Consider the following 24,744-nt stretch of genomic DNA (forward strand, 5'->3'; position numbering starts at 1 on the left):
GGGCTGAGCTGCCTCCCTTGCCAGTCAGTAGAGCGCCTGTGGGTGGGAGCTGAACGTGAGGAGTCGGTTTAGTACTCTTTGCGGAGGGCCGGAGGGAACATGAGGGTCTGGGGCTCCTTGCTGCTGCTGTCGGTGTGCCTCCTCGGGGTCCCTGCGGCTCTGGTGGTGAGATGCCCGACGCCTGGTTCCAATGAGCCGTCCTACTGCAGCTGCACCAACTCCACCATGAGCATCCGGTGCGACTTCAGAAATAGAGAGGTAGGGGAATTTCATTGCCTTATTGATTGATTGATTGATTGACTTTTTGCCCAGTGGTTACGGGCAAGAAGTTTAATCAAGAGTCTGTTTTAAAGCCGGTCGTTGTAATCACTATTAATAATCATCATTCTCGCCTCCACGTCCACGCTTCAGGGCTGGACTTCAACTCACTATATAGAAGTTCGGAGGAGGAAAAAAAAGAGTAGTTTGCTGTTCATTGTTTTAAAAAGTCTGCAGGTATTTGTAGTGTTATAGAGGGGACGCCACACGAGCAATTACCTCAGATTGATGTTTTTGTTGCTGGCAGGACGTGATACTTACGAGAGAGCTGCTGGAGCCCTATGATAACCGGGGGATCGACACTGCCTACGTGCGAGTGATGAATGCTACTTCTGTGAACGTGACCGGCGAGTTCGTGGACCGGTGGCTGGAGGTGTCGTCCGCAGCCTTCGACATCTGGCACGGCGGTGTGGTGACCCTCAACGCGTCCCCGAGGGCTGCCAACGACACCCCCAGCAAGTTTGGCTTGTTTGCAGGTGAGGCTTAACTCTCTCTCTCTCTCTCTCTCTCTCTCTCTCTCTCTCTCTCTCTCTCTCTCTCTCTCTCTCTCTCTCTCTCTCTCTCTCTCTCTTCTTATTATCATTATCATTATCATTATCATTATCATTATTCCATTTCTCCGATGACTGTTTGGCTAATATCAACTTTGTCTTTCCAGGTATCGGCATCATGAACTGCATTGTTCCCGAAGTGCCGGTGGGCTTTCTGAGAGACCGAGTTCGAGGTGCCTTCAGGATCAAGGACAGCAGAGTGGGCATCATAAGAGCAGGCTTCATCCAAAACGTGAAAGAGGTGGGTTAGCTGAGTATACCAGTTCTTTTTATCTTTCTTTTTATCGTTTCTCGGAGCTGCGTCGATATAGCGGGCCTTTTTGGTTGCTGTCTTTGTCTTTTCCCCTTGAGTTGCTTCCCTTGCTATAAAAAAAAAAAAAGATAGTGTGTGGGCGGTAATTGCTCATATGTTTAGCTGACTGAAGAGATACTTGATTGTATGATATATTAGGTGGTATTAACCAAACATGACCACATGAGGGGTCTGCAAACTTGGTTGAAGGGACTGTTTTTGTGTCAAGTGCGGATAGTGGGCCCAAGCTCACTAACTGAAGAGAGAGTTGTTTGCATGATAAATTTGATGGTGTTGGTAATGGCGCTGATACTGACAAAGCCGTTAATTAATTATGTTGTTGGTGGTGGCGCAGATACAGTATACATAGGGTTGGGTTGTATATAGACTAGCAGTTCCTGTGTGAGCGGTATATAGCCTACTGCTGACATGTTTAACTGACCAAAGAGATATTTGTTTGTATGATGAATTTGGTGGTACTGGTAATGGCGCTGTTAACTGGTGATGTTGCTGGTGGTGGTGTTGCAGATGCGGTACTTAGTGTTCAACGATTCGGTGGTGGAAACGGTGGAGGGGTCAGTGGCGGCGGAGGGCTTCGTCACCATGAGCCAGCTGGTTGTGCACAGCTGGAACGGCCTCGTCCTCTCCAACGTAACCATCAAGGAACTGGGCCCTAGCGCCTTCAACCTCACCCACAAGGTAAGCGTAAATTATTCTTAAACTTCTTTCATTCTTTAATGGCAATGACTTAGCGATAGATAAGAAGAACATGAGAACATAAGAACGTGGAGTCTGCAAAAGACCGGTTGGCGATTGATGTGTAATATCATCGTAACATATCTTGTGATATAGTGAGTCAGGAGAGGTTATGATACTTTATGATATTACGAACTTTTCTTAAACTCAATTCTTAGTGTTTTAATGGCAGTGACGTAGCTCTTGTAGGGTTTGTGGGCATTTCCATGGGTATAGTTTTACGACCCTGTTTATTCACCATGGACGAGTAAAGAAGCACTCATGGGAACACGTTTAAACTCTTTTTCGGCCGCTAGAAATGACTGATGTAGGAGAAGGATGCGACCTGAAAATACCGATCTAATGTTCCTCCTTTGGGTGTGATCGCAGTATGACCCGGAGGTGATCACCGTGAGTGACTGCCAGATAGAACACATTGGGTCAGGAGCCTTAGCCGCCGTAGGGGACTTCAACGTCAATATTGTCGGCAACGTCTTCCAAAAGCTCGAAATGGGAGCCTTCATGGTAAGCTCCAGATCGGTTTTTCTATATAGTAATTTTTTTCATTCTTTATTGTTTTTCCTTTTTTCGTAATAATTTTGAGGTCTTGTTTATTATTTTTATTATTATTATTATTATTATTATTATTATTATTATTATTATTATTATTTTTATTATTAGTGTTGCTGTTTTCCTTTTTTATTTTTATTTTTTTTTGTTTTTTCGATCTTTTTCCGTTTCATTCATTCTCTCTCTCTCTCTCTCTCTCTAAACAGTCAAACAAGCCAATCATCCTAAGTTTATTTCCTCTATTCCATTCATCTCTTCTATCTCATCTCTTCTTCTTCATCTCTTCTATTATATCTCTTCTGTTCTATTTCATCTCTTCATTCAGTTCATCTCTATTCTATTCATCTCTTCTTTTCTCTCTCTGCTTCTCCTTTCCTCTCTTCATTCACTCCATCTCTAATCTGTTCATCTTTTCGTTCCTCTCTTCATAATTATCATCTGTTCCAACTTTCATCTCATCTCTGTTCATCTTTTCTCTCTCTGTTCCTCCTTTCATCTCCTCATTCATCTCATCTGTTCTATTCTGTTCCTCCTTTTCCAACAGGTGAATGTGACGGGGCAGGTCCTCTTCCATGACAACGAGATGGGCGCCGAGAGCGTGGATGCACTGGGGACCCTGAGCTGCCACAACGCCTCGTCGATCCAGAACAACACCGTCCTCGTTACCGACCCCCACCACCTCGCCCCCAACGACGCGACCGTACCCTTCCATGCATCCTGCGGCAAGCCCCAGGTGGGTGGGACACACACACACACACACACACACACACGCACGCACACACATACGTACAAGACATGTATATTTTTTACTGTTGTACTTAAGTTTTTTTTTGTAGGACTGATTAATAAATAGTAGTAGTAGTAGCTAGTAGTAGTAGTAGTAGTAGTAGTAGTGGTAGTAGTAGTAGTAGTAGTAGCTGTTTTATACTTTCATTTTCCACGTCAGCTGTTCATGATCCTGAGCCCGCTGCAAAGGGTGGTGGTGGTGGAGGACACAAGGGCGGCGTGGGTGCTTGGGGCCGCCCTGGCGATGCTCATCATGACCTTGGCAATGGGCGTGGCGTGGACCCTCAGGAGGCGTCGGCCCGTTCTTTCAATGAGTCGCTACCCTTTTATCCACAAGGGACACACTCACACAGCCTCCCTGGAAAACCTGCCCAGGAACATCGAACTGAGCAGCCCGCGAGAGGACCCGGAGGAGGGGACGTCCGTGACGGATCTGGACATCACGTTTGATGCTGAGCCGGACACCGAATCACCCCAGTTTGACGGAGACGGGGAAGCTAAAGAGGAAGCAGCCCAGAGTGACTCGTCCTGTGATGCTGCCTTGCCTTAGATTCAATGGTTCAGACGGTGATCTCGACTCCACCTGCATGCTTCCTCGACGAAGATCTCAGCTATAATTTCGTTTTGTGGAACTCTCGGTTTATCTGGACATTCTACAGCGTCACCCACGTAATTACTAACGATATCATTCTCCCTGTCTTACTGTATGGCTGCGACTCGAAGAGGTTAATTGACACCTTTGGTAATAATGCCCATATTCTCATTAAACGTATCGGGTTCCCATTACGACTATTTTCCAAGCCCACAGAGAAGATTAACCGGGTTTTCTTGGATGATTTTCCCGTTCAAGTTGCAGACGTCGTGTAAAACTACCACTATTATTTTTTATAGCAACACGAAACAGTCCATGAAAAGCCAAGCAGTTTCTACAAAGGTCTTTTCAAACAGGCGAACTGAGGTGCCGATACATTTAAAAAATACGGGGTTTCATAGAATCTCGGGGTATCGCTGTGTCATATCTGCTATTACTCTGAGACTGAAGCGTAACTTGGTGTCATACTCTTAAACATTTAAACGCTTTCGTAGAACTTGTGGGCATTTCCAGAGGTAGTTTTATGACCCTAGTGGTAGTTTGACCCTTCTTCTGTACCGTGAACTTAAAATATCACACTGAACCCGACTGATCTCTTCTTTTGCTTTTGGAAATAGTTGATTCGAGAGGCGGAAGCGTCTGGCAATACCACCGAACTTATTATACCTGCATGGTCCCTGAACGTGAACTTTTGCTATATGAGTATGTGGCACGCTGCCCAAGGGTCGAACCTGCTCAACTTGCTGCTTTAATAAGAGCCTGCAGGAGAAGGCTAAGGGGAGGCTCTCCAGTCTCGTGGGCAGACCAAGTCCATGGATTCTACCGGGAAGTAGTAGCTATAGAGGTAAAGGTAAAGCTGGGAATACATGCCATCAGCTACGCTTGGCCACGGTGCTCATCTCCGTACCGGAAGCTGTGTGTGGTATAGGGAAGGCGCCAGCATGGAGACTTGCTTAGAGGAATACCTGCGGATGGCGTCGCAAGGTGGGTAAGGCCAAAATATTTAGAATACTGTAGATTGTATTTAGTTTATACATACTTTAGGTGAGGCCTCTCCCCCTCCCCCTCCTTTTTCCGGACGTATAATATGTGCCAACGGACTGTAGCCTATAAATTGGATTGTTATCTCTTAAATCTGTAGAATATTGTAGATTGTATTTAGTTTATATATACTACAGGTGAGGCCTCTCCCCCTCCCCCCCCCCTCCTTTTTTCCGGATGTATAATGCCTGCCAACGTAATGTAGCCAATAAATTGGATTGTTATCTCTTAAATCTGTAGAACATTATCCTTCTATCAAGTTGAGCCCTGGAAACTTGATGAAAATTATAAAGGGCCCAAGAGTAAGACAGGCTATTTGTTGTTATTGTTGTTACAGGTCAAAAGAAGAAGAAGAAGCAGAACGCGCCGTGTGAGTTGAACTGTCCATCACTGTGTTATATTGTGCTGTGTGGTGTTCCTGTATTCCTGTGAGCCCGTCTTTGTACTTGACAGAGAACATCAGCACTCGTATCTTCATTAATCACTGTGTTATATTGTGCTGTGTAGTGTTCCTGTATTCCTGCGAGCCCGTCTTTGTACTTGACAGAGAACATCAGCACTCGTATCTTCATTAATCACTGTACTATATAATGTTCCTGTATTCCTGTGAGCCCGTCTTTGTACTTGACAGAGAACATCAGCACTCGTATCTTCGTTAATCACCGTACTATATAATGTTCCTGTATTCCTGTGAGCCCGTCTTTGTACTTGACAGAGAACATCAGCACTCGTATCTTCGTTAATCACCGTACTATATAATGTTCCTGTATTCCTGTGAGCCCGTCTTTGTACTTGACAGAGAACATCAGCACTCGTATCTTTGTTAATCACCGTACTATATAATGTTCCTGTATTCCTGTGAGCCCGTCTTTGTACTTGACAGAGAACATCAGCACTCGTATCTTTGTTAATCACTGTACAATATAATGTTCCTGTATTCCTGTGAGCCCGTCTTTGTACTTGACAGAGAACATCAGCACTCGTATCTTTGTTAATCACTGTACAATATAATGTTCCTGTATTCCTGCGAGCTCGTCTTTGTACTTGTCCACCATTCATATCTTCATTAATCACTATGCTATATTGTACTGGTGTAGTGTTCCTTTATTCCTTTGAGCCCTTCTTTGTCACTCGTATCCTCGCTTCTATATCAATCACACTACTATATTGTGCTGGTGTAGTTTTCATGTATTCCTCAGAGTCCTTTTTTGTACGTGGCATAGAAGACCACCATTGATATCTTCGTCAATCACTGTGCTATACTGTACTGGTGTGGTGTTCCTTTATTCCTTTGAGCCCTTCTTTGTCACTCGTATCCTCGCTTCTATATCAATCACACTACTATATTGTGCTGGTGTAGTTTTCATGTATTCCTCTGAGTCCTTTTTTGTACTTGGCATAGAAGACCATCACTCGTATCTTCATCCCTATACCATCACTTTGTCTGTGTCAATCTGTGGTATATTTTGCTGGTGTAGTTTTCCTTTATTCCTACGAGTCCTTATTATTACTTGACATAGTAGATCACATTCATATCTTTTCCTCTGTGCTATAAATGGACATCCCAGCCTCAGTTCATTTAAATCTTTCCTCACGGAGACTCGGTAACTTGCCATTCTTGTGTTATATCAAAGCCTTTGTTTGTTAGTAGTTATGTGGAGTGACTCTGTGCCTCTTTCCCTTGATACACAATTTACTATAATCTCGCATATTACTGTACCTGGTAAAAGTTGGTTTATTACTGTGTATTGTTTCTGTATGAGATTTTTTTTTTCTGTTTTGCATGTATTTTGAATTAAAATGAAATAGCTATCTTGGAAATCACTAGTTAATAAATCAAGCAATATTTGAACTAATCCAGCCTGCTTTCTGTTTGTAACCTACCCAGGAATAGTATTAACCTCTTGCCACAAAGTGAGTAATCTATTGACATCAAACTATTGAAAGATTATTTAGTAGAGCCGAGTGACTTTCAGGGACACACCATTTTTGGGTGAAGTTTGATAAAAAAAAAAATAATGATTATGGAAAGAATATACAAACTGATACTGAATAATATCAAAATAGCATTCTGCTAAATGAATGAGCATAATATCGAGAGAACTGATTGTGGCAAAGGTAAGATTTAGACTGGAATACGCAGCTGGGATTTGGTCACTGCACAGCAAAAAATATTGAGTGGCACAGAGTAGAGACAAGAATACTACTGAGCTTGCAGGAGTTGTCATATAAAGAGACATTGAAGACATTGATCCTTCTAACACGAAGAGAAAGGAATGACTTGATAATCGGCATCAAGGAGTGAGGGGCCATGATAAAGTGAATAGATAGGATTTTCTGATGTATGTATGAGAATGAAAGAACTGGAAGACATAAGTTTAAGTAAAGAAAAATTGGAATGGTCTAAACCCTGAAGTTGTTCAAAGAGTATGTATGAATTTAAGTACGTATGGAGGCAGGACATTATGAGCATGACTTAGATCCTGTAAACTATAACTAGGTAAATACTTAGCTACACAGAAAAAAAGTCAAAAGTAGTTTTATTTTACCTTTTGTATTTCATTTGACGACAACAAGGCAATGTGAAATGATTAGGACAATATGTTATCCTATACCTATACAAATTTCTCCTTTCAGCCTCTTGGGTGTGTGCGCTGGCCCCAGGAGCAGCCATGGTGGAGGTCCAGCTCTGGGTTCGCCCGGAGGTGATGGAACTCGGGGTGCTGCCCATCCTGCCCCCGGACAAGGTATCCTTAGAGGTAATTCCAAATATAGTGTCTTGATTTTGAGACCACTGTGATGCTTGAGTGAATGTAAGGCTAAGCATCTGATATAATGGGGATGAATTGTTATGAAACCTGATTAGCTTTATACAGTGAATTATTTTATAGTGAAGTAATCAAAGCATTTATTCTATGGGGATGGATTCATACATATCATTAACTATTATATAAGCTAGTGATGGAAACAGTATGAAGGTGGAGCCATAGACTTCACAACTAGTTGACGGGAAATCTCTTCAGTCTTGGCGCGCTGGCTTCGCGTAAGGGGCCGATTGTTATGGCGACTTTCACTGCGACAACTCAAACACACTCTGCGTTCTTACTCCGAATTTAAGTGGAAACAGGACAAAATCTTCAAGTTTTAGTGCATACAAGCAGGCAGGAGTGTCTCTAGAGTGATTTGGTCGAGGATTCAAGGTAACTTATATAAAATAGCACCATGCGTGCACTTTGAAAACGTTGTGTAAAAAATGGCAAATTTGCGTAACTTTAGGTTGAAATCTTTACGTAAAATGAATGATAACTGTAGGATAGTGAAGTCCACAGTTTTACGTATTAGGAAACAAGAAATGTACGTTTAGTTAGTGCCTACATGGCAACTCAGCTCAGTTCAGCGTGCCTAACTCGCCTTAGGCACGCAGTCAGCTGGGCACTTCCCTCTGTAAAGGATTATCGCTGTCCTGCCTCTGTTTACTCTCCAAGTAAAGGACCTACAGTTATTCATCGTCTCTGTACCCTTCCCCACAACTGCAAGGATCCAGAGGACGATACAAGAAGACACAGAAGGCAGTGGATCGAGTGGAAGTGACGGAGGAGACACAAGATATGAGGACGCGCGACCAGCCGGACCACGCCGACGGACGAGTTGCTCCTCGCCGCGGTCGGCAACCACGCCGGCTACCTGGCCAGGAAGGTCCAGGCCAACTCCTCTGTGGCCAGTGCTGCAAGCAGGAGCTTGCCCAGCAGGAGGAGATGAAGATTACCGTGGAGCTCGAGAGGGGCGACCCGCCTCTGTGATGTTCGGCGCCTGGTCGAGCTGGTCGACAGGGAGAGCTGGAGACGGGCAGGCGGTCCTGAAGCGCCATCTCTCCCAATGGCCCACATGGCGTCCTTCGATGTCGCTGTGGGACTCCCTGATGCAGGGAGGACATGAAGGAGCGCAGGTTGAGGTTCCTCTCCCTTGCCATGCGCCACAGGGACGGGTTCAGGCACCTCCTGGAGTTCCTGGCGGCCTCAGACCCGACCTTGCAGGGGTACAGGTGCCAGGAGGGCACAACCTGGCCAACACCATCTTGCCGCACATCAGCAGGTCCCTCTTCAACTGTTTGGTGCTAATTTCTCCAAGGACGTGACCTCAGAAGCGAGGAAGAACAAGGCCTTGAAGCAGCCGACCGGCAGGAAGAGGAGCAGTATCGAGGAGGGCAGGAAGGAGACGGCGAGGAACAGGGACGTGTACAAGTCCAGGAAACTGACCGGGGCCCACAAGTCATAGGCCAAAAGGCTAAAGTGATTGTTCAGGACGAGGGCCAGATAGCCGCAAGACGTGCTGCGGCAATAGTGACATCGAATTCAACCAAAATAAGTTGTGATTGTATATAGAAAAATGAATATTTTGCTTTTGTTGAGTAAAATTAAGATGTTTCTGCATGCTTTCCTCAAGTATTAAGTTTCTAATGTGAAAATTAAGTGATTTATTAGATGTTAAAAACTTACGTAAAAAATTGCACTAAATAAAAAAAAAATAAGTAGCTATTTCGGGCAAAAACTTATAAGATATGCTAAATATTGCTATTGATTCTGAAAATATAAGTGATTATCTCTGCATTTGGTGATGTTTGTGCATCTAGCGTAAAATCTGAGGATTTTATAGCCTTTTTAAGTTTTGTTATACTTATATAAAAAACAATTAATCGGGATTTTATTAGGGAACGACTTTGAATTTTTTGATACCGCTGCTCATGGAGACTCATATATGCCTAAGGGAGGTGCCTGTTTTAGTTTCAGGTCGCTAGCTGCTTTGGTTTTGAAAATATTTAAATTTTAAATTTTTGAAAATCGGCCCCCTGCGAATCGGCCCCGCGCCCCGTTTCCCGTCAAGAGATTGTGAAGTCTATGGTGGAGCATTAGTTAGATCACCACCACCTGAAAAGGTTGACCCTAGTTGTAATCAGTCAGTGATTATCTTTTTTTCTGCTCAGAGTAGCTTTGAATTATGCTTGTACTTTGGATAGAACTCATTGGTATACCACTGCCACTGGATTGAATGTTTACAGCTTTACCATCAATGACAGAAATAGTGTGGACAGAAATATAATTAAATTGTAGTATGTATTAATATCACCATGCTTGATGCTGTTAGAACATTATTAATTTCTCTCAAACAGATGTTGTCCCGTTTACTCCAATACGCACAAGACTTGGGCGAACGAGGCTTTCCTCAGATGAACTATGACACCTGGAAGCACATTGCTGTCAAGAAGGTGCTGTCTGTGTTTCTATCTACCTTGCATCAAGTGGTGTAGGGAATTTAAATTTTATACTTTTCATGAAACTAATAATCATAATAAATTGAATTAGTGTGCTGCCTTACAGGACAAACAGAACATGAAGGAAAGAAATGGTCACAGCTTCTTTTGTGTCTATTTTATGCTGTGTCTGAACACCCCCACATATTTTTATATATATATTTTTTTATTAATTAGAAAATATCTTTATGCATCTTCAAATCTTATGTTTTCTTACAGCAAATTGAGATTTCCTCTTTGATATTCAGTTTCTATTGTACTGCATGGAAAGTATTCAGTATAAACTATGCTATAATATGATGCTATAATAAGTGTTACTCTGTGGAGTTGACTGATGTTGGTGAACAGATGGGGCTGAGTGTGGAGTGCAGCATGGTGGTCTTCTTCTCCTGCCTCCTGTTCTCCAAACTGCGCCCAGGCCGGGATCGTGAGCTGGAAGCTTCTCTTGCCTCTGCTGCCACACAAAAGGAGAGAGGTGATGTGCTGTGCTATTTTCCTGTCAGTGTATATTGTGTCTGAAACCCATTTTTACTTTATTAATAGTTTCATGCATGTGGAGATAGGTATATTATCTAAGATGAAAATGGAAAAGTAGGTACCTAGAAAGTGCTACTCCACAATGAAAACCAAGAGTTATGAAGATAAAACCTGTTTAAAACTTGAAGTAAGCAGATAGTTCTTTCCTAGAAAGAAAATTGGAATAGGACAAAGTATAGTGTCATAGCCTAAAGAACAGAGGTCCAAAACCTGCATTCTGGTTAGGTATTGGAGTTATGTAAAATGAGGAGCATCCTGTTGACTTCACCTTGTCTAAGTCCCATGTTTGGTGTTTCCGGCAGACCAAGTCATGGGCAGCGTGGAGGTGTGGACTTTGGAGCTGATCGTGCTTCTTTACCTCCACCGGGTGACCAGTGCACACCCCCGGGCCGTGGCCAGACAGGCCTCCCTCCACACCCTCACCACTGATCCGTATCCTTTCTAGAGATTGTGTGCTCATAACCAGGAGTCTCGTTAGAGAAGGCAACAGTTTTATGTCGTAATAATTTTTATTAATTATTGGATTCAAGTTTTATCAATGGAAACAACTTATTGCATGCTGTCCACAATTATAATTTGCTTGCTTTGACCTCAGTAAGTACAGTTTTTCGAGTATATCCAATATATATATAGTTTTTATGGCCAGGGTCACCCATCATGAGGCTTATGACCCTTGCCACTCTACACCTGAGTGGTCAAGACTATGAGAGAAGTGTTGAGGCAGAAAGAAAAATATTTTGGTGGACATTTGAAGTTGTCACCAGAGGCCATCTCTGTTAGTAACTATTCAGCCTCAAGTAAATGGAAAGGCAATAATTAACCTTAACCTCTGTAAGGAGCTGTCAGCCCTCCACCAGTGGCCTCAAAAGGAGTAGCTTACTTTCAGGAGATATTAACTGTTAAAATAAGTGATTTTCGTACAGAAGAGGTAGTTTACTGTATGAGGATTTTTATCTGGGAGGAGAAATGGTCAGAAGCAGTCATTTATTGTCATTATTGATAATTTGCCTCTAGAAGTTCTTTTTACTCCCTTATTTAATTAGAAAGAATGTCGTGTTGTTCTTAACTAAAATATGCAGGTGGCCCAACAACACCTCAGGCTCAGCCTCCCGCAAGGCACTGCTGGAGGAAAAACACGGAGAGTTTGTGCGCGAGGCACTGCCAGAGCTGCTCAGTCTTCTTGCTGGGGTGAGTCATCATTGGCTGTCATCATATGGAACAACTGCCTTAGGACAGCTGCACTGTTGCTTTCCTTGATATCTTTTATTGCAAATTTTATGCCACCTGCTCATCTGAACCTTCTACTGCATGTTCCTACCCATCCTGCTGCTTAGCTGTGCATGTCTTTTTACTGTAGCTCATCCCTGTGCTGTTCAGCTGTTGTTGCAGAACCTTTTGGTGATGGTTTACAGTATAGCACAGAGTAAATTCTTTCAGGGGTCTATAAAGCACCTTGATTAGTGTGTCTATGGGGAGTGAAATTAAAAATGTAAATGGAAAAAAGGTTAGGGAACCTGAGGTTAAACAAGGGGTGTAAATTAAATATGTAGTATTTTCTTATGTTGATTTCTTATTGTACTCTACAAACATCATATGCAGTATATGACAAATAAATGAGAGTCCCCCCAACATATGGCTGCACATGGAAAGGAGGAAACTGATTTATATTTTGCAGTGTCTAGATGAGCACAAGTAGGTAAAGTTTTACTGTTTTAGTAAAAGCAACCCTTTTTGTTCTCCACTGAAGCATCTGCTGGTGGAAGACACAGAAAAGAGAAAGAGTTCATCAGACCGACGGACAGCCAGGGAACTGTTGGGCTTCATGAAGACGGCCGGCGTTCTCTCCGTGGATGTGGTGAGGTCTCTGGGCTTCATCATCGGTGCTTCAGTCCAGGGGGAAAAGTATGTTTCCTCTGCTTATTTTATTTCAATCACTGTTTTTATCTGGAAGTTTGTGGAAGTCTTCCTAATGATGTTATGAATGCAGAGAGCCTGTAGTGAGTTATTGAACAAATAGGATAAATAGTTTCTTATTAAAGTGATTTATATATTATCTTCATTTTCTTACTCTTTTTCATGGCTATGTGCTCCACCCCTGGGATTCAGTTGGGTAAAATGTCTTTTGAATTTCCCAGAGAGGCACAGCATATTTGTTGCTCTTTCATCTTTTCAGACCCTCATACTTGAAGATGACTAAATTACCCATATATGCTACTTTTTCAGTTTGTCATCATTTGTGTACCATTCTCTGTGTAAAAGCTTGTCCTGGCTGGTCCTGTTCCAGACTGTCATGTGTAGCAAGTTTCACTCCTCTAGAGCCAACACTGCCCTTAATATGCTTGAACTAGGACTCCAAATGTTCAGTTGGATCCCATTGACTCTACTGCTTTTTCTAGCTTGTTATGTAGTCATGCATATTTTTGCAGTAATTAAGTTATTAGTCAAATTGATTAATCTTGATATGTAATATGTTGAATAATGAATACTCAACATGACATCATCATACAAAATCATTGCCAGTTATTTGAATGTGGTTTAGAAGTTCAAAGTGAGTTGCTATTTTTCCCTCATTATCTTTCCCAGAAGTGAGCGAGACCTGCTGTCAGTAGCGATGGATGCCACCAACTGTTACAGATCTGGTTACCTTAGCAAGAAAAATGCTTTCCAAAAAGGGTAAGTTTACTTATGTCTGATATCTGTGATCAGTCAGGAGTGTCTTTTGAATGCATCATGTCTATAACTTAATATTTCCTCTACATATTTTCAGAATTTCAAAACAAGAAAAGGTTCTGGTTATCCACACCTGCTCTAATTATTGTTTTGTTTTGCAGGTTGTTTGAGCAGTGGCTGCTCCAGGGGCTAGACTGGGCACCCCATGGAGAGTGGCTGTGTGTGAGGCGAGGCTGTCGGCAGCCTTGGCCCGTGGTGTCCTTGGCTCCTCAGTCACACCACCGTCTTGTAGCGTCCCCAAATTCTAGGTGCGCTCTGTTTATAACTTTCATGGCTTTCCCTCTCTGACCACTCCTTTTTCCAGTTACAGGTGTGTCCAAAGGGAACAGAATTTAGAAAGGTAAAGGGGAGGAATGTAGGCAGCAAAAGAGATAGAAGTAGGCAACATGATCCCTTGTGTTCATTTTTTTTTGTGTGTGTGTGTGTGGGGGGGGGCAAGAAAGTGGTCAGGAACCTCCCCCCTATTTCCATATAATCCTATGGGAAAAATAGTTTGTTCTATTGCATTTTTGTTATTCGACCACATTCTGTGGAGTACAACACTGTTGTGTAGCAGGGGACGTCTGTATTTAGATTATAATTTAAAAGTAGTGTTGATTTATTTTTCGCTCGGTAGGAAATGATAAATAATTCTCAGTTTTTTGCCAGATGTCTGAATCATATACTTACTACCACTGTACTAATTTGGTAAAATGTACTTACTTATACATATTTGATTACTTATACACTTGTACTGTTTTCTTCCCTCTTTGTGAATGTAGCCTTCGCATGGTGTACATCTGTGAGATGATGGAAGGCCTCACTGCATACATGGGAGAGGAGTCACTTCCTTTTGACCTCAAGGTTCGGCGGTGCTCTAAGTCAAATATTTATATCCTGCAACCCCTCAGGTAAGATAATGTTATACTTCCTTAACCTAGATTACTGCACTAATGGATGTCTGAAGCACAGTGGATACTGAAGTTTCATGATTAGACTTTTGTGACATTCATGCCAACACCAAAATGTTTTTTATTATGGACTAGTGCCATCATTCACAAGTTTGAGCATCAGCCATGTTTGGGATATTATACCATTTGTGTCCAAGGTAAACAGGACAATAATGAACCACATGATAATATTCATGGTAGATACAGTAGAATATTGATTTAATGTGAACTGATTAACCCGGTAGCAGTGACGGGCCAAATTTGTGGCTTTACCGTGTAGCAGCGACGGGCCAAATTTGTGCCATGATATAAACCCCCAAAAATAGATGATACATAATTGATCACAAATGTTTTGATATATATTATGAAATGGTTTGTGTGAGTGATGATTTTTTCTCATTTTTCCTCTAGAGGGACCATTAAGAAACATGATCCCCGCTGCTATCGGGTTAAGATTATTGATTTGACACAAAACCCTGCTTTGTCGATCCTGCACAAATAATTTTTGCATGAATCAAATTTAGCACATAATAATGAGCTGCTCAGGAAAGTTTTCTGTGGCAACCTGATTTGGATACCAAACTACTTGGCAGGATTAAATCATTACTTGATCAGTTCAGTGTGTGAAAGGTTCCTCAGTGGAATCCTTGTGTATGAAGTGGGTGAAGGATATCCTGCCCATTCATCTTGATGATTTTTGCTCTAATACAATGCAATTTTTCTTTGTTATGTCAAGCCTGTCACATATTTAGTGGACTGGTGTATTTATATAATAACCAAGAGGGAAATTTAAATAAAATGTAAAAAAAACATGAATTATGGCTTCTGGTATCTGCTCCTCTCATGTCACCATTGACAGCTTTAGTTATCTCTCTCCCAGAAATGCTGTGATCCACAAATGCCATGACACAAGGGTGGTGCTGGGGCCAGTGGCGGGTCGGCTGCGACTTAGTGAGTGCCGTAACACAGTGGTGGTGTGTGCGGCGAGGTCTGTAGTGGTTGCAGATTGCAGGGGTGTGATTGTGCACACACTCACCCCGCAGAGGCCATTGCTGGTAGGCAGCCGCACCCAGGGGGTCACCTTGGCTCCTCTCAACATCCACTACCCTAAACTGAAGCACCACATGGCCAAGGCACAGCTTCAGTCCCACATCAACATGTGGAACAGACCACTTCACCTGGGTGAGTGTCTTACTCTGTTCCTGTTTTTCAAATTTCATGAAAATTAATGCAGTATATATAATAAAATAGAATCTCAGTTTAATTCAGTACGTTTTCATGGTACTATAAGTTGATTTACGACTATCAATTTAACATAAAACCCTGAATTAGGGCTACATTATCAATTATACACAATCTTTTCTCCGTAGCACAAGTCAAATTCAGCTCAAATTTTTTTAGGATGTACAATATTCAAGCATTGTAAGTGTGTGTGTGTGTGTGAAGGAACACAGCTAAACTTTAAATTTACTGGAGCTAAATATTGGGAGCAGAGGGAGATGTGCAGAGTGGCCTCATGCACAAAATCCATTAATCTCTTCACAGGAATTGAGGGAGTGTTGAGTGGAGCGTGTGAGGTCATGAATCCAGATGACTTCCAGTTGTTAGTCATTCCATTCACACAGACTCCCCCAATAGATGGGAGGCCACCCCTCCTCCCACCTGGTCTTCCACATGAGTTTGCTAAGGTTTGTAGCAGGGTTGTTTTTCTTAAATCAAGTTGATTTAAATCATTGATATGCTTCTTATATTCATCCTTACTAATGAGACTTTCTATACAACAAAGTGAGGTCATTCTTTGTTGATTTATGCCATAAGGTTCTGGCTATCATGTGTTTGAAGATACCCTAAACTTAGCCTAACCTAGGTACTACCTGATTGTAAAAAAAAGAGCATTGAAATGCAAGCTTGTTTTGTCCTGTCTTCATTTCATCTTTGTTCAATTTACTTTTTTGGCTCAGGGAAGTTTTTTGCTGATACTATGAATATTACTAGTTTTTACCATTTACGTATTTTAACCATCATTGCTTTTAATTGTGAAGCTATATAACATTTCTTAATATCGTCTTTTCCAATTTGTATTGATGTTTACTTCATTATCATCAGTCTTATCAAAGAGAGAGAGGGAATGTCTGTTAATTAGAAATGTCATTAAATTATGATTTTCATTCACTCAGAGTGTTGAGGAGGCAGGGAAGTATGTGTCCAGCTTTCGAGCTGAGGTGCGTGATGCAAATCTCTCTCCAGACCAGCGGGCAGTGCTGCAGAAGGCCATTGATGCCCGGTTCAAGGTAAGCTTTTCTGTTCAATCAGGGGCTCATAGATTAAGAAGAGGGATCAAGGAAAATAAGAAGAGGGATTGAGGAAAATGCAGTCATCAGAAAAGAGAAAATTTTTCAAAAAATAAGAAAACCAGGATGTAAAAAGGAAGGGAAAACTACTTTCATGTTAGTAAACATCAATTATTCTATAGAGAATATTATTCTAGCAAGGATAATTATAGTTGATGTTCACAGCATACACAATAAGATCTCGTCAATAACGATTTATAAAATAATATTTTCAACAATAACGGTAATTTAGAATAGATATCAAGTTTCTACAAAAACATTTGGATTCTCCTGAATAACAGACTTTTTTGTGGAGGGAAGTGTCTGGATGCATCTTGGATAGCGTTTGTTTGCTGCCATCTTGATGACATAGTCATCAGACTTGCATCTTTGTTGTGTGTATAAAGGGACTTTTTGGTGCCACCACCCTACCTGCCTGGCTATTATTCTGTGGGCCTGGGTTCGAATCCTGGTCCAGGCAGTCGGCGTGCAGCTCACCCAGCTGTTCATCTTCTCTTTTGGGCTGGTCGATAAATGGGAAATTGGTGAAACCTGGGGAAGGTAAACTGTGGTAATCCTGGATTTCACATTGGCCTGTGTTCCGGGGTAAATAGTTGTTACTTACCACAGGCTCAAAGGGCCAACGGGTTGGAGATGAGCGCCGCAGCCACGTGCAGCTATAGCGTGTGCACCCACCTTTACCTTTACCCTACAACTTCATCCATTTTTTCCATTTAAAATCATCTAATAACTACTTTTTAGCTCAAATAATATGAGTCATTCTCAAATTTATATGAGTAATGTAAATCTAACCTCAAAGGAGTTAATGAAGTACTGTTTGGTGTGATGATTGATCTGAGGTTTGAGCGTGGAGGCTCCTGTGGTGTACCGTTGTACTGGTGGTGGCATCCCCACTCTGGCCTCTTGTGCCTCACCCACACGCTTCCATCAACACTTTATCAAACCAGTCAGAGCCAACCCTTACAACTTCTAATAATAGAGGTAAAAATATAAGAACAGCACATACACCACTTTAAACTATAAAACATGAGAACTTCTTACTTTTATCATTGAAATACAAAAGTAATATTTTTTTATCCTGTAGGCTTGGCTGAGAGATACAGGGAAGCAGCGTGAGCTCGATCAGCTTGAGAAGTTGGCAGTCACTCTTAAGTATGAGAGGGTGGCCAAGACAACAGCCATATGAAGACGGCCAGCAGGCTTGTCGGCAGCTCTCTATACTGCTTGAAGCATCATTATTTAAGCACCACATCCTTTTCTTTAGGGAATCATCATGCCTTTGATATTACTACATATTAACACTTGTACATCTCTATTTTTTTAAGAAGTCTTTCACATAAGCCAGTGTTTATGTATAAAGCCTGGCCCCTGTGGCGGTTTGTGATCTCCATAGTGCCTTGTTTATAATTACGACCCATCCCTGTACCTTCCATGTTTGTAGTTTGCAGTGCACCTAGTTTGTGAGTCCCAATGGAAAAATAATAAATTATGTATATACTCTTAAGCAGGTATTTAAAAAATACTTGATTATTGCACTCTATTCATATGAAAATGGCTTTCTTTATGAAGCAATGCTTACTTCTTTGCCTGAGAGGCATGAAACCATAGGCAACACAAACATAATGCACACCTGTGCCATTCCATCTCTCACAAGCTATGTGATTAACTGCTTTTGACATGTCAGGGTCTTGACAGGCTCTCACATCTTTGGTGATGAGCACAGAGGATAGACGCTAATGATGACATTCCGGAGAGGCCAAGCACGGTGCTGACGATGATGCCATGTCTTGTAATGTAAGTTTTCACAACCAAAGTCAAGCCTCTTTATTGAATATTAACCTTGCCTGGTTAAAATGTGTCGTGTATAACTATTTATACTGTATTTTAATCCATTGTTACATTTACTTCCACAGCTTATTATCTATAGCTTTAAAAAGACATTAGTATATTGAATGAAAAGGCTTAAGCTTAAATCTCGGTGAGTTGATTTGTAAAGAGATGAAGCAGAAAGTGGAGGTAGCATTGTCATTATTATGATTAGTTTGTTGGTAAAGACTCAAGAAATTCATACCTAGGAATTTTTGTTTCAATAAAAGTATGAAAGGCAGTCTTGCAAGTTACTGCAGTTTTTATTTCACATTAGGAGAATGCAGCACAAATATGACTATGTTATTTACATGTATAGTGATCATTGTTTAAGAAAAGTACACCACCCCATTGCTTTTCTGTAAGTTAATTCTATATACACCGGTGCCTGACACTTGATGGTCTGTAATTGCATTCTTCTGAGAAACCCTTGAAAATACACAAGGGAAAGACAGCAAATGTATAATGCACATGGTTCACTCTCCTGTAGATAGAGATAGCATTAATGAAACTGGTAATGTATTGCTGCCTTAAAGTACATTAGACTGATCAAGTCACAGCAGTCATCTCCTTTCACCTGTGGCATGATGAAAATCTGGCTTCATGTATGTTTCTGAACTGGTACATGACTTTAATAACATAATTTAAGCTATTATTCTTCCTAAAACGGAGAACTACAGTATAGAGAATAAAGAGTATCTATTTTTTTACTAAATAATTTTAGTTCAGAGCTATAAAAGTTCATCATCTGCATAAATCAGTCTTGAGAATTCCTTAGCAGCAGAGGCAATATCTGGGTATTTAAATGTATAGCCAGCATCCAGGGCTTTCTTGGGCCAAACTTTCTGTCCCTCGGTCATGATCTTGGCTCTTTCCCCACCAAAGAGCATGTTCACAGCAAATGTTGGCAAAGGCATAAAAGATGGTCTCCACAAAGCCTGCCCAAAAGCTTTGGCAAATTCTTTATTTGTTATAATCTGTGGTGCAACACCATTTATAACTCCTTCCACATTTTCTTTTTCAATTGCATGGATGAAAAGTCCAACAATGTCATGAAGGTGAATCCAAGGCATGTATTGGTCACCGCTGCCAACCGGGCCTCCCACACCCAAGTAGAAGGGCAGGAAAAGCTGCTGGATCATCCCTCCTTGTCGGCCCAGCACCACACCTGAGGGGAACACTCTTGACTTTTGTGGAGTAATAGTATCTCAATCTATAAGTCAGGTATATAATATTTATCAACAGATCTGCTTCTGACAAAAACAAATTACATTGAAGCACCAAGTTTTGTGCTGAATTATTTTTTGCAAGCTCTTTTAACAAAACTTGAATCCTAAAGTTGGGGCATTGATCCTACAGGATAAAAGGGTAATTCCATTTGTTAAGTAACATCAGTCCTTAGTTCATTGGTAAAACTGTGCTTCTAACTACCCATGCCATAGTCTGCCTTGCCTTTCACTTTCTCAGCCTTGTTTGGAAGCCCTGGGCACATGTTCCCAAAGTTATTATAGTCTTTTTACAAAGTCTTACCTTTATCCATAGCTAAAAGAGAGACTATGCCACCCAACACTGTAATCAAATCAAGTGGAAAGTGTGCTACACAAACCCACTGGTCATTATGCGATAACTTGAAAGTAATAAGGAAAGTGGGAAGTGGCACGAGTCTAGGATGATGATACCAATTCTAGACTCCTGGATCACTGCAGCAAATGATGAACCCTAGCAGTAGTTCTACACACTAGAGGTAAGTACAAAAACTTCTCATATTATTAATGTTTGATGATACTAATTATGAATGTACAAGTTTTCAATAAATACAAGTGGCATGGGAGTCAGAAAAAAAAAAAAAAATCAGTGAGGGGCTATTGCTATGTGGATTAACAGACTTTCATTTTATATTCTTATGAAGACCATTCATTTACTAAGAAAAAATAATTTAAAGAACTCAAGAGCAGCTGTGAGGCCATACCTGTTCTGATCTTGACGGTGCGCACGTCAAGGGTGTCTGGCAGGGTGGCTGCGGCCTCCCAGTCAGTGCACAGACGGGACAGGAAGTCAAAATCACCTCCTGGGCCGTCCTCGTTGAACGTCTCCTTTTGGCCAGGTGGGTAATAGCCTGCACACATGCCCAATACCTTCAGTCTAACAGCATTAGCAATGCCATGCACATGTATCAAATGTTCATGAATTATGTCCTAGAAATGCAGAACAACTTGAGTCTGATTCACTTACCCACTCCTGAGGTTGACACAAAGACTTTGGGTTTGACTTTTGCATCTTTTATAGCATCAGCTAAGTATCTGAAAAAAAAAAAAAAAAAAAAATTACTATGCCTGCCAGGGATTTTTAAGTTAATCAATGTTTGGAAATATGATCTATATCAGGGCTACTCAACTGGCGGCCCGCGGTCCGAATCCGGACCTTATGAGTGTTGTAACTGGACCCCAAGTTCCAGCAGTAGAAAAATATAACTGATTTACATGGTCCTGGTAGTGATAGATTCTTGCAAGTATATTTCCTTGCCTGACTGTAGGCCCTACAATCAGTCAAGGAAATACACTTGCAAGAATCCATCGCAAGGACTTTCATAATGTAAAATTATATTTTGCTACTCCTGGAGCTGGGGTCCAGCTACAATATTTAATCGGATCTCTGCATACATTTGTACTTGTCTAACTGGACCTTTGCTCATAATGGTTGAGTAGCCCTGATCTATATGATTCAGTTTTTCAAATACGATTTATTATCTGAATACACAGAAAACTCTCACTGACGTGGTTGTGTTGACGCGTGATGCCCAGACGTTTTGTTTGAATCCTTCGGTCCATCTCCTGAGTGGGTCCAAAACATTCTGTCCAGCGAGACTGACAACAGCAGTGGTGGATTCTGGGAGACCATCCCTATTCAAGTCACTCTGCAAAGAATTAGGTATAAATACCATTACTGACTAACTGTTAGAAACTTGATTCATATGCTCATTACCAATAACCCCTTGACAGCAGATTTCCTACAAGAAGACATTACAAAGCTACTGGAATGGAACAAAGTGGCACTTCAATAAAAAATTTAAGTCATGCACCTTGGGAGGGGAAATCCAGCATACCAATACCACATGGGAAACACTCCACTATCCACCACAGAGGCAAGGAAAGACCTGGGAGTATATGTTACCAGGCTACCAATGAAGGGGAAATCCATGCTAATCACAGCAGACAGATTAAGTGTCCAAGTGTTCCCTGTGATGGCAAAAGTCTGTGAGTATAGAGTCTTACGAAGATTTCAGTAAAGCGAAGGCAATTATTGAAGTGAGACTCACCCAGCTTAGCCTGTAGAGCCCCGGCTTCCTGGAAACCAGTACCACCTCGTAGCCACGGCGACGCAGGCTGTTGGCGAGGGCCGTGCCGATGAAGCCCGTGCCTCCGCCTGTGGGTGATACTTGTTATCAATGACTGGAAGGGACAAGGCTAGTGCAGCATGCCAGGGGAGCAGTGAAATAGTTGGCACCCACCTTATACAATGCTGTCTTCTTAAGAGAGAGAATTAACTGGCCTAGGAGGAAATATTATGAGAATTAACTGGCCTAGGAGGAAATATTACAAGAGAATTAACTGGCCTAGGAGGAAATATTACGAGAAAGAGAATTAACTGGCCTAGGAGGAAATATGAGAGAATTAACTGGCCTAGGAGGAAATATGAGAGAATTAACTGGCCTAGGAGGAAATATTACAAGAGAATTAACTGGCCTAGGAGGAAATATTACAAGAGAATTAACTGGCCTAGGAGGAAATATTACGAGAAAGAGAATTAACTGGCCTAGGAGGAAATATGAGAGAATTAACTGGCCTAGGAGGAAATATTACAAGAGAATTAACTGGCCTAGGAGGAAATATTACAAGAGAATTAACTGGCCTAGGAGGAAATATTATGAGAGAAAGAGAATTAATTGGCCTAGGAGGAAATATTACAAGAGAATTAACTGGCCTAGGAGGAAATATTACAAGAGAATTAACTGGCCTAGGAGGAAATATTACAAGAGAATTAACTGGCCTAGGAGGAAATATTACAAGAGAATTAACTGGCCTAGGAGGAAATATTACAAGAGAATTAACTGGCCTAGGAGGAAATATTACAAGAGAATTAACTGGCCTAGGAGGAAATATTATGAGAGAAAGAGAATTGGCCTAGGAGGAAATATTACAAGAGAATTAACTGGCCTAGGAGGAAATATTACAAGAGAATTAACTGGCCTAGGAGGAAATATTACAAGAGAATTAACTGGCCTAGGAGGAAATATTATGAGAGAAAGAGAATTAACTGGCCAAGGAGGAAATATTACAAGAGAATTAACTGGCCTAGGAGGAAATATTATGAGAGAAAGAGAATTAACTGGCCAAGGAGGAAATATTACAAGAGAATTAACTGGCCTAGGAGGAAATATTATGAGAGAAAGAGAATTAACTGGCCAAGGAGGAAATATTACAAGAGAATTAACTGGCCTAGGAGGAAATATTATGAGAGAAAGAGAATTAACTGGCCTAGAAGGAAACATTAAAGAGAATTAACTGGCCTAGGAGGAAATATTACGAGAAAGAGAATTAACTGGCCTAGGAGGAAATATTACGAGAAAGAGAATTAACTGGCCTAGGAGGAAATATGAGAGAATTAACTGGCCTAGGAGGAAATATTACAAGAGAATTAACTGGCCTAGGAGGAAATATTACGAGAAAGAGAATTAACTGGCCTAGGAGGAAATATGAGAGAATTAACTGGCCTAGGAGGAAATATGAGAGAATTAACTGGCCTAGGAGGAAATATGAGAGAATTAACTGGCCTAGGAGGAAATATTACAAGAGAATTAACTGGCCTAGGAGGAAATATTATGAAAGAGAATTAATTGGCCTAGGAGGAAATATTACAAGAGAATTAACTGGCCTAGGAGGAAATATTACAAGAGAATTAACTGGCTAGGAGGAAATATTATGAGAGAAAGAGAATTAACTGGCCTAGAAGGAAACATTACAAGAGAATAAACTGGCCTAGGAGGAAATATTATGAGAGAAAGAGAATTAACTGGCCTAGGAGGAAATATTACAAGAGAATTAACTGGCCTAGGAGGAAATATTACAAGAGAATTAACTGGCCTAGGAGGAAATATTACAAGAGAATTAACTGGCCTAGGAGGAAATATTACAAGAGAATTAACTGGCCTAGGAGGAAATGTTATGAGAAAGAGCATTAACTGGCCTAGAAGGAAATATTACAAGAGAATTAACTGGCCTAGGAGGAAATATTATGAGAGAATTAACTGGCCTAGGAGGAAATATTACAAGAGAATTAACTGGCCTAGAAGGAAATATTACAAGAGAATTAACTGGCCTAGGAGGAAATATTATGAGAGAATTAACTGGCCTAGGAGGAAATATTCTGCAAGGAACCTCCACCAATCCCCAGTCATCCGCCACACGATAAACGATATATTTCACCGTGGCCAGAGAATCGCGTGGTCATTGTGCCTCATACAGTAACACCCACCTATCAGGACAGTTCCCAGGTGCGCGCAGGACATGATCAAGACGGCAACAACCGCTCAAGGAGTCAAGGCCACGGTTTGTTTTGGTAATTTGGTCTTGGTCTTGGCGGGAAGCTTAGGGCGTTGGGGGGTTTGCCATTGAAGATCATTGTAGAGGGGCCTAGCATAGTACTCTTTCAGTGTTTTAGAGGGCTGGGGAGGTCATTGATGTCATAGAAGCCTTGCTATTGTACCTTCTCCTAACATAGTATTTTTCCAGTGTTTTATAGGGCTGGGGAGGTCAGAGGTCATAGGAGCTTTGCCATTGTAGAGGGGCCTGACATCGTACTTTTCCAGTGTTTTAGAGGGCTGGGGAGATCATGGAATGCAGGCAGAGTCCCAAATGTGCAGGGTGCTTGAGATTTTTATAATATAATGTACCCCTGGAGTGGGAACTAGAGCTTACTGAGCTGGCCAGATGTCTGTAAAGTTGTGGTGAGCTTGAGGACTTGAAATACAATGCCAGAGGTCAGTCACTGCCTAGTAGGTCTTTGAATATATGAGCTCCAACAAAGAGCACCTCCTAACCTATTCTCCCTTTGATAAAAATCTCTATCTTAGAGGATTGC

At 41.5% G+C, this 24,744-nt stretch overlaps 2 protein-coding genes across 7 annotated transcripts; one reads left to right on the forward strand and one right to left on the reverse strand.

The window, feature by feature from the left end:
* The first annotated feature begins 97 nt into the window (after nt 1–97).
* LOC127004662 (TBCC domain-containing protein 1-like) lies at nt 98–18,847 on the forward strand. 6 transcript variants are annotated; one of them, XM_050872730.1, is made up of 15 exons: nt 3,818–4,828; nt 5,223–5,255; nt 7,523–7,644; nt 10,053–10,148; nt 10,542–10,668; nt 11,033–11,162; nt 11,810–11,918; nt 12,478–12,632; nt 13,314–13,403; nt 13,562–13,708; nt 14,222–14,350; nt 15,270–15,571; nt 15,935–16,077; nt 16,567–16,680; nt 17,825–18,847. In XM_050872730.1, exons 1-15 carry the CDS (start codon nt 4,711–4,713, stop codon nt 17,924–17,926), a joined length of 1,917 nt encoding a protein of 638 aa, XP_050728687.1. In that variant the 5' UTR covers nt 3,818–4,710; the 3' UTR covers nt 17,927–18,847. The 6 variants fall into 6 exon arrangements, 5 of the variants coding, with proteins under 5 accessions (XP_050728691.1, XP_050728687.1, XP_050728688.1 ...); XM_050872731.1 differs by having other exon boundaries at nt 7,523–7,632; XM_050872732.1 differs by lacking the exon at nt 5,223–5,255.
* Nucleotides 18,844–24,284, reverse strand: LOC127004665 (epimerase family protein SDR39U1-like). Its single transcript, XM_050872743.1, has 6 exons — nt 24,139–24,284; nt 21,923–22,029; nt 21,381–21,520; nt 20,839–20,906; nt 20,576–20,722; nt 18,844–19,774 (listed from the first exon to the last, which is right to left on the reverse strand). Exons 1-6 carry the CDS (start codon nt 24,170–24,172, stop codon nt 19,338–19,340), a joined length of 933 nt encoding a protein of 310 aa, XP_050728700.1. The 5' UTR covers nt 24,173–24,284; the 3' UTR covers nt 18,844–19,337.
* Nucleotides 24,285–24,744: the final 460 nt, after the last annotated feature.

This window comes from Eriocheir sinensis, chromosome 28 (genome assembly GCF_024679095.1).
Source record: "Eriocheir sinensis breed Jianghai 21 chromosome 28, ASM2467909v1, whole genome shotgun sequence".
In the NCBI taxonomy this organism is placed as follows: domain Eukaryota; kingdom Metazoa; phylum Arthropoda; class Malacostraca; order Decapoda; family Varunidae; genus Eriocheir; species Eriocheir sinensis.